Here is a 21,902-nt window from a genome sequence, read left to right on the forward strand (position 1 = left end):
CTCAACGTGGCTTCTACTAGCACATAAGCTCGTGGGCTGAATGCCGCAATACAACTCGGATGATAACTTGTGTGAAGACTAAAGACCCTTAGATTGATTATTTAATCATTTCAAGGCTCGGGGACTGATAAGTTACACTCAACAGTTGATTTTTTTTAAGATGAAAGAAAAAGATTCAAGATTTTATTAACCCTCAGCCTGATTCTTCGATTCAACCTAAGGCTCGGGGGCTACTCCATATCACATTCCAATGATGAAGATTACAAAATCAAAACGATTAAGAGCTTGAGCACACTATAGCCTCGTGGCAGCTTTGAGAAACTTTGAAGATTCAACCAAACAAAGTATTCGAAGAGCAGCAAAACTATTCGGCGAGGATCTGAAAAGTACTCGAAGGCTGCTGCATTCGAGTATGAAACGCTCGGAGGCTTGTCAGGGATAACCCCAGTACCCGCAAGGAAGGAAGAAGACGGACTCCAATTAGAATTTCTCTGCAATCCTAATAGAACTCATACCATATAATCCTATTAGGGCTCCTCCTTGTAACTAACTAGTAATCACGCCCCCTAGGAAGGTAGGGGTCCCTGGATCGGTAGGCGAAGACCTTATAAAACCATAACAGAGGACCAAATCCTCAACATCAAACAACACCTAAGCACAGGGTGCAATATACAACACCCCAAACAGGACGTAGGGTATTACGCTACTCTGGCGGTCCGAACCTATATAAATTCATGTCTTGTATCCTCGTTTCTACCTTCAATGTCCAGGTCTGGCGATCCCCCACCGACCAATCTACTATCTCGAGATACCCCTCGGTAGTCCGCCAAATATAAAACATCGACACCGTTGAACGAAACATGCATCAACATTCGACGGATGAAGTCCATCTTCAGGTCACTTCAATACGAGCGATTCAAATGTTCGATCTAGCTTCCTACGATAAACAAAGTTTAAATTGACTCGGTGTTTCCGTCTAGGTTTGTGAGATCTGGCCATTTCAAAACTTGTCGTACCATTGAATTGAGCTCAATTCATGTAACTCGATCCTATTTTTTGTTTAGAACAGCGCACAGGGGCGGAGCTACAGGGTATGTTGCATATGCTGCAGCATACCTTGTTTTTCCACCAAGGTAATTACTATACATACATATTTTATATAAAGAAAAAAGAAAATGGAAGCGAGAGAGCAGGTTGCAGGACAGCAGAGGAGGCCGACTCGTGCAGACTTGCGATTCCACCGTCAGGCCCACGCGGCCCACACGGATTGCGACCTCCTCACGCAACGGACTCCAGGTCTCCAGCACACGGCAGTTCGGCTTTGTCTCTTCGTGCGGCTTGCGGCGCGGCGTACAACGTGCCCTACCCGGAATCTGCAGACCGCCGACTGCTGAGACGGAGAGACGAGACGGAGACGCCATCACACGACGGCAATACTACTTAGTCGATTGCCAGCCGGAAGCAGGCAGCAGCGAGCCAGCGGCCAGTCCAGGCATCCAGCAGCAGGGCGCAGGCCAATAATCATTCAAGATCTTGAGAAATACTGGCATCTGGTGAATTATTTGTTCTACGTTCTTTGGCTTTTATAAAAACATCTTTATTCGTGTATGATTTAATTACTAATTGCTTAGCCCTAAATTATAGATTCATCTAGCACGCAACAAGGTGGAGGATTTTACCCTACAAAAAAGTCGATCTAGATTGATCTTTTGTTCTGGACTCGTATCATGTGAGTGATCCATAATCACTTGTGTCAGTTCAATCGTGTACAAGCACAATTTATTTAATTGTTTGGTGTTGTGTTCTTTGTAATATTTAAACAGTTATGAAGAGAGACGGGAACATTGCATCTCTTTTTCAGAAGCATGAAGCAAAGAGGAAGGCAGCAGCAGCTGCTGCTACTTCTAATCGTTCTTCTGATCCGGTTGTACCTGTGGTGGAAGAGCAAACTCGTGAGAGAGTAGTTGAGGAAATTGAAACTCATATCCTAGCGCCACCACCACCGCCCCCACCGCAGCCGTCTTCTGTGCCACCAGTTTATGACATCAATCGCCTTCCACAAGATCCAGGTGAAAGACGTCCCATTCTTAGTTATCCTACTAATGATCAAGATGCAATTCGAAGAGCATATATTACTAAAGGTCCATTCAAGCCTTTTGCACATGATTTTCCGAAAACAAAGATTTCAGGAATAAATCGTCAATTCAATTATTGTTGGATGTACAATCATGAATGGATTGAATATAGTATTAAAAAGGATGCTGTATTTTGCTTTATATGCTACTTGTTCAAGAAGGGCACAGGGTCAGAGGCATTTACTGTTGATGGCTGGAATAATTGGAATATAGGAGAGAAGGCACTTCTCAAACATTTGGGTTCCAAGTCACATATCGCAGCTCAAGAGAGATATATTGGCTTTACAAATCCCAAGGTAGCAATTGATTATAATATTCAGAAGTGGAGTGATGAGGATCTTCGACTTTATAAGAAAAGGTTGACTTATTCACTTAGCTGTATCAAGTTTCTTTTGCATCAAGGGTTGGCGTTTCGTGGACATGATGAAAGTAAAGAATCTAGCAACAGAGGGAACTTCATTGAACTTTTGAAATTTCTTGCCGGAAATAGTGAAGAAGTGAATAAGTATGTTTTGGAGAATGCTCCAGGTAACTGTACCTTAACTAGCCCAGACATACAAAAGCAAATTATTCACTGCTGTGCCCTAGAAACTAGAAAGAAAATAATTGAAGAACTTGGTGATGAGCCTTATGCAATTTTAGCTGATGAGTCTAGTGATATATCACATAAAGAACAACTAGCTCTTTGCTTGCGTTATGTTGATAAATTGGGAAGGCCATGTGAGCATTTTATTGGAGTTGTTCATGTAGATGATACTACCTCTTTATCACTGAAGAATGCAATTGAAGCTTTACTTTTAAGTCATGGCTTGAGTTTGACTCAAATTCGTGGTCAAGGATATGATGGGGCTAGCAACATGAAAGGAGATATTAAAGGGTTGAAAACATTGATCATGCAAGAATCACCTTCTGCTTATTATATTCATTGTTTTGCTCATCAACTCCAATTGGTTCTTGTTGCTGTTGCTAAAGGAAATACTGATTGTAGCTTCTTTTTTGATCAAGTATCTATCTTGTTGAATATTGTTGGAGTTTCTTGTAAGCGCCATGACATGCTTAGAAATGCAAGGCTTGAGAATGTCAAGAAAGCACTTGACTGTGGTGAAATTGAATCTGGAACTGGATTACATCAAGAGATGGGTTTGCCTAGACCTGGAGATACTCGATGGGGATCTCATTACAAAACCATATGCAGCATCATTACTATGTATGAATCAATCCACGATGTACTGGTTGATCTTGGGGATGATTCGACATATAAGGATGATTGGACCAAAATACATTTTGTGACGGGAGCATTTGAGACCTTTGAATTTGTTTTCTTTGCACACTTAATGTATATTATTCTTGGATACACAAATGAGTTATCTGAGTGTTTGCAAAGAAGGGAGCAAGGCATTCTTAATGCAGTATCACTTGTTAATGTGGCAAAGAAAAGAATGCAAGAATTGAGGTCAAATGGCTGGGATAATTTTCTTGAGAGGGTCACCTTGTTTTGTGATAAACATGGTGTTGATGTTCCTGCTATGGATGGTGATTATGTTCCTTATGGAAAATCAGCAAGGAAATCTCATGCTCGAAAGCAAACCAATGATGACCACTTTAGAAGAGAAGTATATATTGGCGTCATTGATCAAATAAGTCAAGAACTTGATAATCGGTTTGATGAGATTAACATGGAGTTGATGTCTTGTATGGCAGCCTTCAATCCTTCTAATTCATTTGAGTCTTTTGATGCACAGAAGCTACGCAGACTAGCTAAGTTCTACCCAAAGGACTTCTCAAATAATAATTTGCTCAGACTTGAATTGCAGCTAGATAATTATATTGATGACATCAGGAAGGATGATAGATTCAAGGTCTAGACAATATTGTTGACCTCTCATTTAAGCTTGTCCAAACAAAGAGGCATAAAGTGTATGATATGGTCTATGAGCTTCTTAAATTGGTATTGCTTCTACCTGTGGCAACAGCAAGTGTTGAAAGGGTGTTTTCTGCAATGGTTTTAGTGAAAACAAAGTTACGAAATAAGATGGGAGATAGTCTTTTGGATGATTGTCTAGTCACTTTTATTGAGCGAGATATTTTCTTTGAAGTTGATGAAGATGATATAATTGAGACATTTATGTCCCTTCGGAAGCGTCGAATAAAAACGTCATTATAGTAACGTTGTAAGTCTCTGGTACTCTATGCATATATTTCAATTATCAGTTTGGCTTTGAAACTATTTATATTGTATTTAATGGATATGGTTTCTACTTTATCCATGAATTTAAACCTTATTACCGAATTGGTAAATGGATTTACCGAATTGTGTATCATTTTTTTGGATGCATACCTTGACCTAAAATCCTAGATTCGCCACTGACAGCGCAATGCTGCAAGCATCCTTGAACAGGTGTGTTTGCAGTGCTATTTAATTTGTTGGACCATGAGGGCAAGGCAACAGGGTCATAATCCGGGCGTCAGCTTGGCTAATTCCCCAATGGCAACATATATCATAATGAAAGAGTACAAGTTTGCATTGTGCAGTTCGGTGCAAACTTGGGACGCTAGAATTTCCAGAAAACGGTTGAAATTCCAGCAGGAGCTAAAGAAATTCCCATATTCCTAATGAGACCTAAAGATTACGAAAGATGATATGTTGTTTGGAAGCTTCAGATAGGAATCGGTCGCCTCTTTTAGTTTGGAAGGTTGATAAATTCAGTAGCCATATTCTGCACTCCAACTTCAGATAGGTTGTTCCTTCACAGAACGCAGTAATGGTAAAGCATTGAACTGGTAGTACACTCGTGCTGACCATTAGTTGTAAGCAGATATAGCCAAATGTGCAGGTAACACTCAGACCTAGTCCGGTGGCAAGTTGACAATGACGGTATGTCTGGAGTTGTAATTCACGCCACCGAGCACTCAGAGCAGGGTTAAACTCCACCTTGCTACTTTACCTGCAGGTTGGAGTTGGACGTAAGAACAGACCAGGAGATCGACGACGAGGTCGGCACTTTTTTTTTTTTTGAATGAACCGGGCACGAGACGGTGTCCATTTCTATTGACAGAGAAGAAGAGTACGGCCGCTAGGGGCACAAGGTCAGCATATCACAGGCTTGCATTGATCACACGAGAAGTCTAGACTGTCATTGGATAGTAACAGCACTGTTAAGGAATCACTGCATATTACCTGCCATATTACCATGAGTACCATATTCCTGTAAGAAGAAAAGACAGTCTTCCGTAACCTTAAAGTCTGCCGGTTACCAAACACACTTTGCCACATCAGAGTTCGTCCTGGTTTCAGATTTAAGCAGCGTGCATAATTAGCAAATTAGGTAGCAGGTGATTTGAGCATTTGCACGCCACACAGCAACAAAAACTGTTGCATCAGATAATCCCTTTCTCTAGTCTTAGAATAGCGAACATACTGGTGTACTTTCACCCTTTTTCTTCTGTCATGATGACAAATAACAAGTTTGTCATTACAAACAAGACATTTTTGCAGAGGAAAATATTGGAATACATTGCAGATAAGTAATGAATCATCAAACTTCATTTCAAACTTAATCAGAAGCCAGCACTCCCAAATCATCTTCTGATAACATGGAGTGCTTCTGGCAGATACAAATGAATTCAGGAATTAAAGAATGACATCGCAACCAAAACTCTCCTACCCCCCCTACACCTGTATGTACAGACTGAAGAAAAACGAATAGACTCTGAAGTCTACTTATTGGGATACTGAAGTAACTAAGAACTGCAAATTTCAGTCTGCAAGGGGCTGACTACTCTGTAATTGTAGATTTCGTTTCGTCGGTGACGCTGGTGGCTGTTGCGGTAGTATGGCTGGGCTCACCGGTGAAGGACGAGGCGGCAGAGACCGCAATAGAGGGCTTGATCTGCTCAAGCTGACGCAGTACCTGCTGGGCCTCGGGCCTCGCTGGTGGCGAAGGATCAACGCAATGCAATGCCAGTTTCAGCGTCTTGACCAGCTCCTCTCCGGTCTCTGAGCCCGCTGCAGCGTCCTTCATGAACTCCAGGTCGAACACCTCGTTGGTCCACTCCTCCTCGACGACCGAGGCCACCCACTGCGGCAGGTCGAGACCGTTGGTCGTATCCCCTGGCGACTTGCCGGTCAGGAGCTCGAGCATGACCACGCCGAGGCTGTAGATGTCGGTCTTGGTGTTGGCCTTCTTCAGCTTGGAGAGCTCGGGCGCGCGGTAGCCGAGGGCGCCCGCGGCGGCGATCACGCTGGAGTTGGCCGCCGCGCTCATGAGGCGCGACAGGCCGCAGTCGGCGATCTTGGCGTCGTTACCCTCGTCCAGGAGGATGTTGTTACTGGTGAGGTTGCCGTGCACCATGTTGGCGTCGGTGTGCAGGTGGTGCAGCCCCCGCGCCACGCCCATCGCGATGTTCATCCTCGTCGGCCAGTCTACCGGGCTGCTATCCGGCGCACGAGCTGCGACACAACACCGATGTAAGCGCAAAGAAGCAAAACCACACGATCGAGCATTGATTGTACTGAGTAACAGAGCAAGTGAGGTTACCATGGAGTAAAGAGTTGAGGTTGCCTTTGGGCATGTAGTCGAACACCAGGAGCTTCTCGCCCTTGGGCCCCAGGTAGTAGGCCCTGAGGGCGAGGAGGTTGGGGTGCCGGATCTTGCCGAGCGCGTTCACCTCCGCCTCAAACTCCTTCTGGCTCTTGGCGATCTTCTCCCGGAGCCGCTTCACCGCGACGTAGCTGCCGTCCTCCATGGTCGCCTTGTACACCGTCCCGTAGGTGCTCTTCCCCAGGATCTCCGCGGTCGCACACAGCAGGTCGTCCGCTGTGAACGAGAGCGGACCGTCAAAATGAACCAGCTTGCCGCCGCTGTCACCACCGCCGTCAGTGCCCGAGCCTGCGCCAGAACCGGGCTTGCCGACGGTCTTGGTGGTGGTCGTGTCCTTGGCGCTCTTCTTGGGAGACGAGCTTTCCTTCTTGTCCTTCCTCCAGAAGAGGAGGACGCAGCAGAACAGGAGCAAGAAGAGCAAGAGGATGCCTCCCACTGCAAAGATGAGCTCCTTTTTGTTGAGCTTCCGTGTCCGCCGCTGCGACAAAGGCAGCGGAGGAGACGGCGACACCACCGGAGATGAAGCGGAAGTGCAAATGGCGGAGCCGTTGAACCCACAGAGCTGAAGGTTTCCAACGAACGAGGTGGAATTGAACTTGTTGGACAGAACCACAGGCACAGGACCTGAGAGGTTGTTGTAGGAAACATTGAAAGAATTGAGATTGGCAAGGCCGCTCAAGGAGGCTGGGATTTCACCGGTGAGGTTGTTCTCCGACACGTCGAGCAGTGACAGTGCCGAGAGGTTCCCGACGGTGGCTGGAATCTCGCCGTCGAGGACATTCCTCTTCAGAGACAGCTTGGTCAAGTTCTTCAGCCCGTCAAAGCATTCCGGGATTTGTCCTCCAATGTCATTGCCGTCGAGATTGAGCTCGACTAACGAAGTGAGGTTGCAAAGTGACGCAGGGAGGCTACCACCCAACAGATTGTCAGAGAGGTCCAAACTTCGGAGCTTGGAGAGGTTCCCAATCCCTTCAGGGATGCTTCCACTGATCAAATTGTTACCGAGAGAGAGGTCGTGGAGCAACCTGAGGTTGCCAATGGTGGGCGGCATCACGCCACTGAGATTGTTGTTGCCTAGCTCAAGGGATTCAAGGAACGGGAGGGAGGTGAGGCTGCCCGGCACGACACCGGAGAGGTTGTTGTACGCGAGGTTGATCCTATAGATGCGGGTGGCGTTGGCGAGGGTGGAAGGGATACTCCCCGAGAGGTAGTTGCCGCTGAGGTCGAGCGTCTGGAGGAGCGCGCATCCGCCGAGCGCGGGGGGCACGGCGCCGGCGAAGCGGTTGTTGTGGAGGTACACCCCGCGGAGGTCGCGGAGGAAGCCGATGGCGGCGGGTACCTGGCCCCCGATGATGTTGTCGTGGAAGCTGAGCCTGCGCAGCGCGGTGAGCTGGCCGACCTTGTCGGAGAGCGAGCCGGCGAGGCCCTTGAAGGGGAGCTGGATGGCCACGACCTTCCCCCGCGCGCACTTGATCCCGGCCCAGCCGCCGGAGCAGGCGTCGAGGCCCGTGCCGTTCCACCCCGACAGGAACCCGCGCGGGTCCACCAGCGCCTGCCGGATGGCCTGCAGCCCCTGCAGGTCCGCCTGCGCGATCACCACGCCGTCCGACCGCTGCCCGCGCGCCGGCATCGCCGCCGCCGCCGCCAGCAGCAGCAGGAGGAGCAACCGCAGCGACACCAGCAAGCCTCCACCTCGCCGCTCCCTTCTCGACCTGACATTGCATTGGACGCCGTCGCGGCGGCAGCTCCGCACACCCATGGCTACTCCCTACTCTACCCCAGCTAGCAGCTAGCTCTAGCTAGAACCTGGTCTAATCTATGTAGCTCAATGCAATGCTGCAGCCGCTCCTACCTCGGAGGAGCTCGAACTTTTGAGCGAGGTGTTCTTGGTTTCTGCAAGCGGGGAAAGCGATTGTACCGCGCTCTATATAAGAGCTGCAGGTACACGCCTGAAGGGGGGAAAAAAAGGAGGGAATAATTTAGCAGCTGCTAACCCGATTCAACTCAGATCCGCTAACTAACGGCTAGCTCCGCTCAGCCCCTGGCGGCAGAGGGAGACGACGAGCGAGTTTTTAAAACCGCTCGTCCTATACGTTACCCCGGGGGGGGGGGGGGGGGGGGCTGACAGCGCGGGCCCCGCGCGGGCAGGGGAGAATCCGATCATTATCTCATTCAGTGCGGCGGCAGGAGGTAAAGCCACAGAATAGTGCCGCGCGGCTGTACCCTGTCCGTCCTCGTCCTGCGCCGTGGTGTCCCCCCAACGGCTAGCTCTAGCTCCACGGCGGCGGGGCCCGCCGGGCAGCGACCGTGGCGGCCGGATCGAGTAGAGGAGCACGTGCGCCCGTACGTGGAAAGCAGCGAGGGAGTTAATGGCGGCAGTAGTTAAACAAGCGCTGGAGCGAGAGAGAGAGATTTTGGGGGACACCCGGGGAGGGACACTGGGACAGGACAGGCAGCGATCCGGCAAAATGAGACTGCGCCCCCCTCGGGCTCGCCTCGACCTGCCGGCCGCGGCCGCTGGGCGTGGATCCCCACGGCCGCCGGGGCCGGGCGCGTCAGCGGGCGCGCGGGGAAGACGTCGTCTCGCAACGGAAAAGCCGATGGGTTTTTGCCGGGTTTCAGGGTTGTCAGCCACTCGGCCGCGCTGGACGCTGGTGGTGGGTACTCCGCCACCGGTCGACGAGACATGATGTACTGGAGGAATGTGCACAGGGCGCGCGTCGCGGCACGCACGGGGGTGGCAGAGAGCGCTCGGTCTGCCCGAGTGACCACGCTTCCATTCCATTCACTGTGCGGTTTTGACCTGCCTGCCATCCGGGCTGCATCGCCAACGGCCAGGAGAGTGGTAGGTGCTGATACCCATGCACCAACGAGCAGATCGGTCGGCGAGTGGTTCAAAAGGGGGACGGAAAGGGCAATCGAAAGCGGCGACTCAGCAGCTCCGGTCTGCGTGGCCCCCGGTAATGTGGAGGAACGGGAAAGAGAACGGCAGGACCAGGTGACGGAATTCCGTAGTCGGCTTCAGACTGCCATTCCGGGTCACTCGGGTGAGTGACTTGAGGACTCTCATGATTTGTTTGCACAAATCACCCAAAAAAAGATTTACGTACTAAATTTTGAGTGAAACGAGTATCATCCAAATTTAATACACACAAAATTAAAGATAAAAAATTTCTCAACCAAATTTAATACACAAATAATTAAAGGGGAAAATATCCACATCCACATATGAAAACAAATCAACCACACCACAAAAATGAAATCAGATTAAGAAGAGACACAAGAAGAGAACATCTATATCCATCGGTGTTAGAAAAAAATAATAAGCAAGGGAACACCACAAATAATGGTATTAACCTACACTACAGTTCTCAAAAGGGCAAATCTGGTCAGAATATAAGGTGACACTTAAAAATATGAAATTCGATACTTACATGAACATGTAAAATTAATGGATTGACACAAATGGACCGTTTACATTTTACACAGAGGGCGACCAACACAACATGGCTAATAGACTGACAACAACTAACATATCAGCCTCATATACATTGATTCCCGATCAAAAGAATCATAGCAACCACAATGAACTAGCCTACAGAGAAGAGAGAACCAAAACAAATTGTTGCAAATTTCTTGGAAACGAAACTTTACGAAGCATCCACATGCACAAAAAATAAGTGGATCCGGAAAAAATAATCAGATCATGCTAATTGTGAGGTAGTGAAGCTAATATAACACACCAATTTGCAGTAGGAACACGAAATCATGGATCAACAGACCTCACTCAGTTCAGCATGCACAAATTGTCATAATCAGAAAAAAGATCATGCCCCTCATCCCCGCTCACCCTCATTCACAGAGCACTACCATAGTACCATATCATCTAGTTTACCTATATAATAAAATGGACACAATTGCCTAATCTCCAGGACTAAAGAACCACAATTTCATTAGGAAATGCCCTACCCCACCGCTTGGGCACCTAATCAGCTACGAAGAGGTGCAGAATGTCGAAACCCTAAACCATACGAACAAAAACTTGAAACCTAGTATAATCCGATCTGATTTAATGCTAAATAGCCTAATCAAAATCCAGCATCATATTGGATCATTGGAAACAAGGCATGAACCAATCTCCACAGAAACCAACGCAAAATATACAGATAGCAAAATTGAGAATAACAGAAAGTCGCTAATGTCTACAATGACTAGGAGCAGAAATCGCAAGGGACGAAAGGCACAGGGAATGGAGCAACGTGAGTGAAGGTGGGATGGTTTAAAGGCAACCATGGAAAAACTTTGGATGGCTTGGCACCATCGCTCACACCACCACCTCGCCGCCCACGGAATGAACCTCAGAGATCCCCTGATGCTGCTACCTCGCCGCCCTCAGGATGAGCCTCGGAGATCCCCTGGCACCACCGCCTCGCCGCCCTCGGGAGGAACCTCGGAGATCCCTTGGCGCCGCCGCCTTGCCACCTCGCCCACGGGAAAGAGATGAAGGGGGCGAATGAAACTACAGGATCCAATCCAGAGAGAACGAACCATGTCTCTGCCACGTAGAGTCAGATAGCGATACAATACTAGGAAAGAAAATGAACGCCAGACTATATGGACAAAACAATACAGAGGCATCGATCGGATGTCCAGAAATTTGAGCGACGGAGACCCTCAAATCACCTGAGTGAGGGATAGCTTTTCCCTTCTGGGTTGCTGTAGTAGTCTATGGTTAGTCAGTTCAGTCACCATCAGCCTTGCTGCCTTGGGAAGAATCGACCACTGAGGCACTGAGCAGAGCCGTGCTGTGGGCGTGCAGTGGAGCGTAGCAACATCAGAAGTTCAGAACACTCAAATGTACGTACCTTGGGCTTGGGCCATGGGAATGATCCGATGGTGATCTTGGGTAAGATCATACATTGGCTGCCAATCTGCCATGGAGCTTAACAAACATGATTCACAAAGAGTGAGAGAAACGATGGTGTCCCACTCCCACATGATTCACAAAGAGGGAGAGAAACGATGGTGTCTCACTCCCACCCAAAGAACCAAAGAGAATGAAGGTCTGGCTACAATGCCATAGAAGAACCATAAGTTGATCAAGTGGGCATTGAAGCATTGAAGTTAACTCCAGGAAACATTAAAGCAAGAACACAATGGTGTATATATTCATCAAAACTTAAATTCATCATCTACATCTGATAGGCTATCTGGTGGGTCATATACAATCATATCAGGGAAAAGCTCCAGAAAATTCTGCTTTATCTTCTCCCTCAGCTCGAGGAATAGGACCAGCCCTTTCAAGATTACACGGAACGACAGCGATAGAGGTGGCTCGGGGGAGCTCCTCATGTCTTCGTAAATTTCCATCACCAGATCACTTAAACCAGCATCGCAGAAAGCTCTCACAATGTCGCCGTAAGTGTGCTGATAAAATAGCACGTCTTCAGACTTGAGATCTGCCCAGACCTGCCTCGTCTCATCAACCTTCTTGTTCCTTGCTAACATGTACAGCATGTCTCGGTAGAAGTACATGTCAGGACGGTACCAGCTTTCTTTTCGCACAACACCATATATCTGCAGCAACAAATCAATACTTAATCATCCAAAAGACAATGCCAAACCTCAAGTGTATCTGATTGTTGTCCATTGGATGCTACTATGCTCCAGGAAACACCAAACTTCAGAACACCCAACTCTACAAAGCAATAACACATAGGTGCTTTCTCCATTCTCCAAGCTAGGCACCATCAATCCCCAACCAGAAAGGGGAAATTGAGGATTGGCACTCATTAGCCCCAGTTAAGGACTCATAGTCACACCATGCGAAAGGTGACTAGGAGATTTCTTTAGATGATTCGGTGTTAGTTAATCTATTGGATATGAGAATTCAGCCAGGCTATCAACTCAATGAAATTTTCTAAACTACACCGTATAGATTTGCCTGCCTGGACTCTAGTGATTTGACCTCACGAGAGATATTTAGGTTAGAAGCCTTGTCTAAAAGCATTGCTAAAATAAGATAAGTATAAACCTGTCAACTCTCATGATCATTGGACATATGAGAACAGTTCATCTCCAGCAGCATATGGGTCTTTCAATTGGGGCCAAAAGAGAACAAACAAGTGAAAAGAAGAAAATGGAATAAAGGACAAACTGGTAAATGATAGCATGCACCATGAAAAGAGAGGCAAAACCTCAGTTTCGACATAATGGTTGGCAAATCCTCAACATGCACTAATGTAATTGACAAATAATTCTCCAATTGAAACAATCTAATATATCCCTAAAAAATTAACAACATAACTAATATCCCAGAGATTAAGAAAATAGTAGTGAATGGCAATAGGAGAGACATATCAGCAGGTTGTGAAAAGTGTGTTAAGTATATAAAGTAACTCTTTCCGGGTTTAGTAGACTCAAGAGTGAAATTTTAGAGGACTCCAGCATTACAAAATATACTGCCTATACTTGAGGGGCCAAGTATGATTCAAGGATAGGTAGAGATCAGTCAACTTCTACATGGGAGGAGGTAGTAAAAGGAGGCATAAAGGGATGGAATTCAGGCAATGAATTGTCATTGGATAGGGCTCAATAGATATTATTACAGCACATGCCAAAAGCACAGAACCATGATCAAACATCCTTTACTACTGTTATTACTACCACAATATAATTACTATTTATTTACTCCTCTTTGCCTCATCCCGCTCTTTGTTGGTTTTCATTATGAGCCTACACCTACACCTAAGGTATGGCAGCTTGCTTGTTGTTGTATACTTGAGAGGCCAAATAATGTAAATAGGTTCTGGGTTATTGAACTATCCCAAATGTTTGAAGTTAAACCCCAGTGGGTTCTCAATTTGTAATTACAAATGTACCATGACCGATCAAACCATTTATGATGAAAGAATGTTTTCAAATATCACAAATTGTATATCAGGTAAGGGTAAGCTATTTAACACTATAAAATCAATTTGACTGTTTATTAGAAGATGCAATCAATCTAAAGACAACGTTTATGCAAGATTACCTTGTAGGATGTTACCCAAAGTTAAAATGAGCCATTCACGTTTTCTACACTAAGCACACATGCCATCTTTGATTCCAACAAAATAGAACAAAACACCCAAAAGAGTAGAACATAGCTAGCAGTAGCTTCACATGACAACATTCTATAGTACGCTCACAAGAAATTAAGAATCTCAAGTAGCCTAGATCCTAACTTTGTTGTTACAACAGACAACTCTAATGAAGGGAATGCATCACAATTTTATTTCTAATGGCACTAGTTAGGCCTCGAACAAGTAAATGGCAGTGATTAGTGATCTGAATTGCACTTGGATTTTACTTTTACATTATACTCCCTCCGTCCCAAAAAAAACAAGTCATTATAGGTTTGTCTTAAGTCAAACTTTCTCAACTTTAACCAAAATTATACAGAAAAGTATCAAGGTTTAAGGCATCAAATAGGCATATTATAAAAATATATCTTGTGATAAATCTAATGGCACTTATTTCATACCATAAATATATGTAGTTTTTTCTATAATCTTGGTCAAAAGTTTGACTTAGCACAATCCTAAAATGACTTGTTTTTTGGGACGGAGAGAGTAACCAACATGGCACATAGATATGAGATTAAAAACTTAAAATCCCTGCTCCATTATTCAAAAAACACAATTCAAGCATAAAGTCCATGCTTGTGCAACTCAAGAACGACACATCTACTTTTTCTAGAAATGCATAGGAATTCTCAAAGGAGATGAGTAATTTGCTGTTGAAAAAGGGTGAAGAATTGCAATAGAGAAGAAAACCACGTTTAGTCTAAGGCTCTCGTACATCCAACGTAGTCTGATCTATCTTTTTAATCCTATTTTCCACTTCTCCATATGTCAAAATTGATTTTGGAAGCAGCATAAGAGAAGAACAATTTCCTATTCCAGTATGCAAATAGCCTGACTGCGTGTCAATAAAAAAAATGCACAATGGGTACCTCAGGTTCACCTTAACAACTTATTGAAATCCCCATTTTGCATTTTTTTCCCATTCAAGTTTAAACCACGCACCAAGCCACCTTGCACGCTGTTCCTTTCAAATAAGCCAATTTTTGTGCATGGCAAACAATAGTAAATCATAATGTAGATATTTAGTCATGAACTAAATAGACGGTAGAACACGCAGCTTTCATTCATTGGGATGGGAGTGACAAACCTTCATGGATAGGACGACGTGGTCCTGGCGGAGCAGCTCGGCAAGTACGGCGAGCAGGTCGGTGCGGAGCAGCCGCGACACGTTCGAGCGCATGAACTGCTCCAGGCGATGGTGGCACCCGGCTGGGGGAAGTGCCACGAGCCGCTTGAGCTGCGCTACCACCATGAGACCCTCCTTCCCCATCTTCTTCTTCCGCCGCCAAATCGACAGGCTTCGGCTCGACGCGGCAGACGTGGAGCATAGCCTCTGATGGAGACCAACCTCGGCGACGTATTTGGCGGCTTAGTAGGGCAGGATTTGGAGGAGACGGCGGTGATGGCGGGACGGGAGACACGAAAGAATTTGGGAAGAAACTAACCTGGTGCCAGCCCTGGTGCACCTGCGGCTGCTAGGATTCAGGCTCCGGCAGGGTGGCCTCCAGCGACATGGGTAAGGAGCACGGCTCGCGCGCGAGCTCGGCCAAGGAGCCAGTAGATCGTGAAGACGGTGTGCTTCTGGATGAAGTGGTGCCTGTACTCGAGGTTCGTCAGTATGGACGACACGAGTGGCGTGAGCACCTCAGGAGCGGCTCGCCATTGTGGAGGAGGGTTGGGGGGCACCAGCACTAGTGCTGCCACCGACCGCCACTGGTGGAGGAGAGGGGTGCGAGCGAGGAGGAAAGCGAACCTGGGGAGGGGGGAGCACTGGGCGGTGGCGGAGCTCGAGCGGACGCGGATTCAGTGCCGTCGTTTCTCAAAGGCACGCCGTAACTTCTCCTGCAAATCTACCGTGAATCACACATCCAAAGGCTAAAATGAACTTGTTGACGCCAGGTTTTGACACATATGGAATTGGCGTCAAGAAGGAAAGGATTGCCTGATGCGGCAAGATCAGAAGTCACTATTGGGAATCGGCCGATTGGTGCTACAGTTGGAGATCGACCGATTTAGCGCTACAGTGTTCTAGTGGATAGAGTTGGTAGAGATCGGCCGATTGAAAGGTTGGAGTAGTTGGGCCAATATGGGCTTAAAGTGGATCAAAAAGAGAAGACGAAGGGGGATTGGCCCGTAGGAGTGCAATAACCAACTCTGATACGAGTTGTACTTGTAAATATTCGTTTTCGTTTAAAATTAGAGATAGATCCTAGTCGGTTAAGAAGTTGGTTGTAACAGGCTATAAATAGCCACCTTTAGGGATCTGTAAATAACGCATCAAATCAATACAACAATCTACTATTTCCTCGTACTTTACTTTCAAGTTGGCGGCTTCGCCAATACTTTTCTTCTTTCACGAGTTCGTACGAGTTGGCAGGGCTGCATCGACATGATCTCCGGCCGATTCTGTAAGTTCCGTTTATCGAGTAATATCTAAGCTTTAACTTCGGGTGCATCGCTATCGTTTCGTTTAGATTTATTCACCAGTTATCGATATTTACTAGAATTCTAGGTTTTACCTGTCGTTCTAGTTTTATCACCAGTTATACAGCTTGAGATTAGAACTTTCGGCTTGATCGTTATTATCTTCATCTATTATTTTTGCATAGCCGATTAGACCTATTTTCAAGTGTTGCTCATGTAGCGTTATCTAGTTTACTCCAGTAGTTTTCTTTATAATCGCTACGTGATTGTCGGTTGTATCATAGCCGATTATCTTGTTATAGCAAATCGGCCGATTCGCTGATACGCTACCTCGAGATCGGAACTTTAGCCAATCGCAACCCTTGGAATTTGACACGTTTCTTCCTTACCAATCAACAGGTCAGATTGGCTGGCACGCCACGAGAACTGCACCAGGGCGATCACCCAAACAGGAGCTAAGCAGATTCTCCCGGGTCATGTGTCCGATGCTGAGAGTCAATCGGCTGACTTTTAGCGCCAACAGAACTGCAGCCTCAAATGTTATCCATCTAAGCTTAGTCTGTCAGCAGGCAGGGGCGCACTGCTCTCCCGCGGGCTCACGCGCTGCGACGTCCTTTGCACCATCGAGGAGCCATCTCGCCGTTGTTGAACGAGATGTTGACGGTCGCCAGCCATGGAGGAGAGGGATGCGGCCACCGACAGGACGTCATTATCAAGTATGTTAGTAAACTTTTTTCCTTCTCGTGATCTAAGCATGTGCACAAGACAACTAATTCACCTCACATTTGTATCAATCTGAGATCTCGTGACTATAGAAGATTAAATTGCTTAATTTCATGGTAGGAAAATCATATGCTCTAGTTGATTTTTGGTCATATTTTTGGAACTGCGAGTGCTATGGAAAGCAATGGTAAAATTTGAGAAGGGACATCTCAGGTTGGTTTAAGATTCAGAAATCCAAATGAGGTTTGAAAGTTTTGGGTTGCATATGGGGTTTTTGTAGAGGCTTTGATGTGAGGAAAAGGTATGCAAATGTAAGCAGCTATGATGGCAAGGTAACTTCAAACAGATTTGTTTGTGCCAATGAGGATCATCGAAGAAAAAAAAACAAATAATGTGACCAAGTGTTTTAGAGCTAAAACAAAAATTGAGCTCGGTAACCGTAGTAAGGTATGTTCTCAACTTGCAATATAGAAATTTCTATGTGTTGTTGCCATTCATAGCTAATTAGTGATAGTTTTGTTGGCAGAGACGAAAGTAAGATGATGACGTACACCTCCAAAGGGAGTGAAGAATGACGGCAGCAACAAAGGAGCAATCATGGACGTTGAAGAGTACAGTGTTAATGGTAATTTTACCCAACTCGTGACAACTCCAATTTATGATGATGATATTCTTCATGTTGACCATCTGTTCTAATATGTGCAAGTTGGTTAGGTAGTATTTTGGACCGAACAGGATTGACTATAGTATTTTATGGAGTAACTGTAGCATTTTGTGATCTAATTGTACAAGTGAATGGCCAAGTAATAGTATTTTCTGTACTAATAGATCAATTTAAGAGACTCAAAGTGCCTTGTATCGGTGTTGCACTATGAATGTCACTTCCAAACTTTTAAAATACAAGTTTTGTTTTTGTTATGTGCATGTTAATTTTCTCATACTGTACTATGAATGTCACTATTGTTTGCTATTTTGTGTGCTAGATAAATGAATGTCACTATTGTTTGCTATTTTGTGTGCTAAATAAATACTCCCTCCATCCCAAATTGTAAGTAGCATCTCAAGTTTGACCAAAATTATAGAGAAAAATATAAAGATTTATGACATCAAATAGATATACTATGAAAATATAATTGATAAAGAATCTAATGATACTTAGTTGACATCATAAATATTATTATATTATCATATAAATTTGGTCAAACTTGAGATACTTTGACTCTTCAAGATTCTTGAAATAACTTACAATTTGAAATGGAGGGAGTAATTCAGATTGTCTAAGTATTAAAAAATATTAAAGATGGGAGGCATATATTAGTACTGACTTGGAAAGCAAAGAAGCAAAGGTACGCCGTGCCTTTGAGAAGCAAAGGCACTGAATCTGTGTCCCTGGAGCGGACGAGCGGGAGAGGAGGGTTTGCTTGGGCCGAATGGGGTGGCCGGCTGCTCCCGGGCTGGAATTTGCTTATATGGGCCGCGATGGGCCAGCCCACCTTGCCTCGCATTCGGCCATGTATACACTCCACACCGGGCCTTGCCGGCCCGGGCACGGTGCTGACCGCTTTCGTGCTTGAGCCGGGCCTCGTGCCGACCCACTTTACCCTTGGCCTGCAAAGATTTAAATTGATTGGAAATACGCAGTATTGTTTCCCCACGTCTGATCCTTAACAATCTTGTGCATGCAAGCCATAAGCTGCACGAGTGACGTCTGATCCTTGACAATCTTCCGCATGCAAGCCATAAGCTGCACGAGTGTTTATCTGATATTTTACGCGCTCGGAGTGACGACGTCTGACCTCTTTGTGTTGCGAAACCATTTTTTCTTTTGATTGACTCGTTAAACTTGATATTAATCTTTTGCAGAACACAATACAGACTATTAGTCCGTCTTAGGCTCGACAGATATGGCACTACCAAACTCTAGTTTTTCTTATATCACGGTATCATTATGATTTGGCCACCATCAGTCGCCATTCATAATACGTCGAAGCTAGCGTTGATAAAAAAAAACATTTTTGAATCTCCAAATTAGGGGGGTAAACGTGATATCGTGTTAAGAAGGATACCGATGAGTCGATGACTAATGTGGCATCAGTAAGTATTATAAAAAAAAATCTAGCCATGATGTGTTGTGCGCGTGTTGGTATACGTATAAAATTAAGTCGGTGCCAAGGCTTATGTACTTCAGTTCGTGATTCGCGCCTAAAATTTCCAGGTATATTGAGCCGGGCCATTCAAACAAGCAATGAACTTTCTTTTTTTGAGCAAACAGCCAAGTGATGCTTTGTTCGTGCCTTGAGCAGTTGAGAGCTCGACAACAACGTCGATGGCATACAACGAGGAAGAAGGAAGAAAAAGAAAGGCAAGATGACGAACCGGCTTGTACAGACGTACCTGGACACTCGGAACTGAAAGCCAGCTAGAATCCGAACAAAGCAACAGCCACATCCACCCAGGGGGTGTTTGACAATACCGTGCTAAACTTTAGCACCTATCACATCGGATGTTTGATACTAATTAGGAGTATTAAATATAGTCTAATTATAAAACGAGTCTAATTCACGAGACGAATCTATTAAGCCTGATTAGTCCATGATTTGATAATGTGGTGCTACAGTAACTATTTGCTAATGACAGATTAATCAGCTTTAATAGATTCGTCTCGTGAATTAAACTCCATCCGTGCAATTAGTTTTGTAATTAGCTTATATTCAATTTCCCTAATTTGCATCCGAACATCTAATATGAACGGCTAGAATTCAGCTCTCATTGTACCCACCCCTCCTGTGCGAGCCGTGACCCGCGCGTCGCCAGTCAGCCGCCGCTCGTGAGCCGCGACCCCAGCCATGCAAGCCCTCGTCCAATCCCCAACAGCTCGCCCCCGGCCCCCACTTGCGTTGCATGTTCCTGCCTTCCTGGTGGGGGCAGCAGCACCACTAGGCTGCCAGAATTAATGGCGGGGCCTGCCGGCACGCGGACGTACGGGGCAGGGAAGGGAATGAAGGCCTTCTCTAAATCTCACCGCGGCCGGGAGACAGGGCCGCCCCCGCCCCGGTCGCGGGCTCGTGATCAGCAGTGACGCCCGTGCGCGCAACTTGGGCGGGCGTACCCACCGGTGGTGCTCTCCGGAAAGCGACGCGCTCCCCCCACTTGCCCGCGTTCCCCTCGCGCGCGCGCGCGCCCCTGGCCCTGGCCTTATCGCGTCCACCAGCGGCGGACCAGGCTCCCCCCAAGTGGCCTCCCCAACTTGCGCGCCCCTGTTGTTGATTCCCAGTCGCGACCGCCAACGCCAACGCCAACAGGCCGCTCGCTCCAGTAATTTCGTCTTGCTTCGGCGGCGAACGTGCTCGGTTGAAAATTAAAACCCGCGTGGCCGATGCCGTAGAAGTCCCTACCCTGGCTGTCGCTGGGACTAGTCTACGGCTACCTCCTGTGTCGTCGCTGTCGAACCCGTAGTTGCAGTTGCAGGATCTGCTACACAGGATCCGCGGCCGGTCTGACCTCAGAAAGCGCAAGATGAATTGGATGTCTTCCTCTCGTTTCCCGAACGTGATGAATTGATGGTGTTCTCGCGCTCCGGCCCATTAATTAGCCATTTGAATGTGCTCGTGTATTTCAGCGAACTTCCCGTGCCACACGAGAGAGAGAGAGAGAGATCACGCATGAACGTGGGGGACGACGGACGAGCACCGGCTCTCGGCCGAAGAAGCAAGCCAGCCATTCCGGCAGTTGCGAGCAGGGAAAGTGTCGCCTTGCAAATCGGTGCCCATGTACGTACAACCATGGCTGGAAAGAGACCGCGTTGTTAACCAGCATTGTCGCCCAACAGGAGATGCTATGCCAGTTGAACCTCCTTTGCGTCTGTCATGGTCCATGCGTATCATTCAGGGTTTGTTTCTCCTTTTTCTTTAATCCAGTCAGACCGATAATTGAATTGCAGCGGTGGATGGAAACATGTTAGCGAGTTGATTTTTATTCGACCCACGCTTTAATTAAGAGAATAACAAATTTTTTTGCTGCATCCTGAAATATAATTAACTACCTGATTACTACCCCTTTTTTTTTCTGCCTTTGTATGGCAACTAGAACTTTGGTGGTCCTTTCATCTGAAGAAAAGGGCAGGGTACAAGTTGACGACCGTGCCAAGTTGATCTCCGTATTGTATTGTACTACCATTGGCTACTATTAGCTGGTGCGGAGGATTAACAATCATAAAGGGACGCGATCACGACGACGGAAAGCAACAAGATAGTGCAAGAGGGGGGCGATATAAAAATGGGCATCCCTAGGGCAAGCACAGTGTTGGGGGCATATATAAACTCATCCCAACCAACTTGGCTTACTTGCCTGCCCTATTCTATGCTCCACTTTGATTACATTACATTGCTAGTTGTTGAGAAATCTCTCAATGAAATCATATTTCACCAGCCCTGCCCCTTCTCTAGTTAACTAATCACCTCCTCCTGCATAAAGATTTGCATGTTGAGTTGCTGGTTGCCCAGTTGCTCTTAACATGCATCTTTAACTTTTACAATGATATCAGCCACATAAAAAAAAAAACTCACGGCTTCCTTAACAATGTTAGTTCAAAACCTAATGTTCCAATTATATGACGGTTGTATTTTTTTGTTAGAAGTAAGACGAACAAGTACTGTTGATATACATATATAAAACACAATACCAGGCAACTTCTTGGCCCCTTCGATCTAAAGTTTATAATCTCGTGTATATAATCCAAAAAAAAATCCATTTCAGATATATTTTTCCCAAATTGAAGTTACTTCCACATCACATAATCACAAGCTGCATCAGCACTCCAAATTTTGTTACAATACATTGTTCATATAACAAAATCAGAAGAAGCGCCTGAGCACGTACCGCGGAGATAATAA

General features: G+C 46.1%; 2 protein-coding genes and 1 pseudogene across 2 annotated transcripts; 1 reads left to right on the plus strand and 2 right to left on the minus strand.

Annotated features, from left to right (window-relative positions):
- The first annotated feature begins 1,825 nt into the window (after positions 1-1,825).
- LOC101780419 (zinc finger MYM-type protein 1-like) lies at positions 1,826-4,000 on the plus strand. The gene is made up of 3 exons (XM_004986987.1): positions 1,826-2,069; positions 2,538-2,663; positions 2,778-4,000. Exons 1-3 carry the CDS (start codon positions 1,826-1,828, stop codon positions 3,998-4,000), a joined length of 1,593 nt encoding a protein of 530 aa, XP_004987044.1.
- A 1,657-nt stretch (positions 4,001-5,657) lies between these two features.
- LOC101786188 (probably inactive leucine-rich repeat receptor-like protein kinase IMK2) lies at positions 5,658-8,757 on the minus strand. The gene is made up of 2 exons (XM_004984829.3): positions 6,674-8,757; positions 5,658-6,585 (listed from the first exon to the last, which is right to left on the minus strand). Exons 1-2 carry the CDS (start codon positions 8,493-8,495, stop codon positions 5,912-5,914), a joined length of 2,496 nt encoding a protein of 831 aa, XP_004984886.1. The 5' UTR covers positions 8,496-8,757; the 3' UTR covers positions 5,658-5,911.
- Positions 8,758-11,908: 3,151 nt separating this feature from the next.
- Positions 11,909-18,523, minus strand: LOC101780824 (annotated as a pseudogene).
- Positions 18,524-21,902: the final 3,379 nt, after the last annotated feature.

The sequence above is a fragment of the Setaria italica genome, chromosome IX (assembly GCF_000263155.2).
Source record: "Setaria italica strain Yugu1 chromosome IX, Setaria_italica_v2.0, whole genome shotgun sequence".
Classification (NCBI taxonomy): domain Eukaryota; kingdom Viridiplantae; phylum Streptophyta; class Magnoliopsida; order Poales; family Poaceae; genus Setaria; species Setaria italica.

Coding starts and splice junctions, on each gene's coding strand:
- LOC101780419 (XM_004986987.1), top strand. CDS start 1,826: ATGAAGAGAGACGGGAACATTGCATCTCTTTTTCAGAAGCATGAAGCA. Junction 2,070..2,537: donor TCGCCTTCCACAAGATCCAG/GTGAAAGACGTC, acceptor TTTTGCATCAAG/GGTTGGCGTTTCGTGGACAT. Junction 2,664..2,777: donor TGTTTTGGAGAATGCTCCAG/GTAACTGTACCT, acceptor ATGCAATTTTAG/CTGATGAGTCTAGTGATATA.
- LOC101786188 (XM_004984829.3), bottom strand. CDS start 8,495: ATGGGTGTGCGGAGCTGCCGCCGCGACGGCGTCCAATGCAATGTCAGG. Junction 6,586..6,673: donor CCTCAACTCTTTACTCCATG/GTAACCTCACTT, acceptor GTTGTGTCGCAG/CTCGTGCGCCGGATAGCAGC.